Genomic DNA, 2,733 nt, shown 5'->3' on the forward strand with positions numbered 1-2,733 from the left:
AGAAATACGATCAGAAATTCCACATCCCCGCTTAGCCACAGGCGCATGAACTGTTTCTAGTCTCTCCCAGGGTTCAGCACATAGGAGGTGATGATTACAACTAAGCCACATCTATGTGGACGGAAGTACACACCCCTGTATTATATACACATACATCCCAACCTTGGAGGCAGCAGCAGAGAAAAAGAAACGAGAGGTTTGGAATCAAATCTGTTCCAGCTTCACCTTATACTGATTACATGAACTTATACAAAGGTGCTTTATTTATTTCCTCATCTGTAAAAAGGGGATAACACCAATTTCACGGGTGTTATGCGAGAGAAAGGAAAACACCAGTATGGAGTAAAAAACTCGATAAATGCTGGCAACCTTCCCCTTTTGGGGACACTGTCTTACACAGAAATTCCCTCCTCAATACTGCCCTCCAGTGGGCTAGGATTCTCCTCCCCCTACATAAAGTAGGCCCCACATGGAACAGATCCACTGGAGGAAAATCTAGATTTCAAAATAAGGTAACATGAATTTTCCCATTTACAAAAGAGATGTTTCGTTATTGCCATTTTCATCTTAGACTATAGCATTTCCATTATGACTTGATCTACACGGGTAGAGTAGATTTGCGCTTGTCAAGGACCTTGTTTCCTATCTAAATTTCCTATCTAAATGTAGCTTATTTCCTATCAAAATCTATCTTTCATCCCTGCTGAGTTTTCCCAAGAATCAGTGGCCACCTTGACCCTCCTGGACAACCCAGCCTCTCCCAGGCAGTGTTCACTGGCTTTTACTCACCCACACAGTTGTCACAGATGCTGCAATGGGAGGCCCGGGGCGGCCGGAAGATCTTGCATGTATAACAGTATTTCAGTTTCACAATCTGGTTGTTTATCTGGAAATTCTTGATACGAGGTGGTGGTCGCTGGCCCTGGGGTACTGCGCCATTGGTAGCTTCTGTAAATCAGTAAAGCCGGTTACCATTACTGTAGCCATTATTTAAATCCAAAAAAAGCAACTGGAGTACTCAAGGGTTCCCTTGACCAAAAGTCTTTTCCAGGCGAACATTTCCTGATTATACTTTCAGCATCACAGAGAGGTCCCTCAATATTACAGAGTGTCTGTAATTCTGTTGTGTATTTGTCAAAAAGCATTTCTTCAAGGGTTTTTTTTTTTTTTTTTCTCTGATTAGAAAGAAAAACATTCAGGGACCAGCAGTTAGTGTAATAGCTATGTTGCTGGACTCCCATGTAGTCGACTGCAGTCCCAGGCCTGGTGGCTTAAACTCACACTGGGCGCATGTCCATGTGTGCCCAAGATCCCGAGAGGAGAATGGAGGAGAAGGGATTGCGGCATGGTCATTTGCCCTGAGGGGTGATTTCTTGCTTTCTGTCTCTGTCTCTCTCTTTCTGGTGAGCACACATGCCCATAGCAAAAACCTCTCAAAAAAAAAAATATATATATAAAGAAAGAAAAACATTCATAAAAGAAAAAAAAGCCAAAAAATATGAAATGAAAATATCTAACTTCATTAATTACCAGAGAAACACAAATTAAAATACAAATATACAATTTCTACCTATTAACTTTTTTTTTTTTTTTTTTGGCCATAGAGCACATGCCTTCCCTAGATAGAGATAATGAAAGAGAAAGTGAGAAGTCACCACCACCACCACCACCACCCCCAGAGGGCATGGCCTCAGTGCCTGGCCATGCTGGAATCCTTCCTCTTCCATTCTCCTCTCAGGATTTTGGGCATACATGCACATGTGCCCAGTGTGATTTTCAAGCCGCCAAGTCTGGGATTCAAACTGAGGTTGGCCATGTGGGAGTACAACACCTTAACCACCACATCACCTATTGGTCTCTATATTAACAAATATTAAAAAGAATAAAAATACCTGGTATTAGCAAGAGTGGGAAAAAGTCATTCTTATACCTTTACCACGAGCGTTGGGCAAAGGCTACCAAAATTTTAAATGTATATTCCCTTTGACCTAGCGGTTCTACTTCTAGAACGTGTGGAAATTACAAAGAGATATAAAGAAGATGCTTATACCAAGGATATTTACCACAGAGTTCCTTTTAATAAGAAAAAAATTTAAAAATAGCCCAATGTCACAATAGGAGGTTGATTATGTAAATTATGATACATACACAGAATGAAATATCATGTAGCCATTTAAAATTATATAGATGAATAAATAGTGACACAGGAAAATACAATATATTACAAAATAAAAATATATGTTGGGCCTGCCAACAGCATAGGGACTAAGGCAGATGGATTCCACATGGCCAATTGTGTGATTTGAGTCGTAAATACAGTGGCTTGAAAAACACACTGGACACATATGTGTACAAGCCCAAATCCCAAAAGGAGGGAGAAATGGAAGAGAAGGATTACAACATGACCATCCCCTATGGGGGTGCTTTCTTATGTGCTCACTCTCTTGTTTCGCTCAAGTGAGCACATACAACCTCTGACTAAAAAGCTGTATGTATGAGAAGATTCTGTCCTGCAAAAGTAAAATATGCATTTAAAAAAGACTGATAATACTTAGAATTAGAAAAACAATTTTTAAGGCCAGTAGGTTGCATGGTGGCTCAGGCACTGGACTCCCACATGGTGGACTGTGATTCGAATCTCAGACCTGGCAGCTTGCTTTGTCACTTTCTCTCTCTGTCTTTCTGGTGAGTTCATATGCCCTATGGCAAAAATCTCTAAAAAAAAAAAAAAAG

At 40.4% G+C, this 2,733-nt stretch overlaps 1 protein-coding gene across 1 annotated transcript in view; it reads right to left on the reverse strand.

Annotated features, from left to right (window-relative positions):
* ZDHHC9 (zDHHC palmitoyltransferase 9) overlaps positions 1-2,733 on the reverse strand; it is a gene marked incomplete in the record, with an annotated part of 52,535 nt that overhangs the window by 24,016 nt on the left and 25,786 nt on the right. The window contains 1 exon segment of the mRNA XM_027767232.1: positions 790-948. Coding sequence (XP_027623033.1) covers positions 790-948 — 159 coding nt within the window.

The sequence above is a fragment of the Tupaia chinensis genome, unplaced genomic scaffold (genome assembly GCF_000334495.1).
Source record: "Tupaia chinensis unplaced genomic scaffold, TupChi_1.0 Scaffold144058_1, whole genome shotgun sequence".
Taxonomy (NCBI): Eukaryota; Metazoa; Chordata; class Mammalia; order Scandentia; family Tupaiidae; genus Tupaia; species Tupaia belangeri.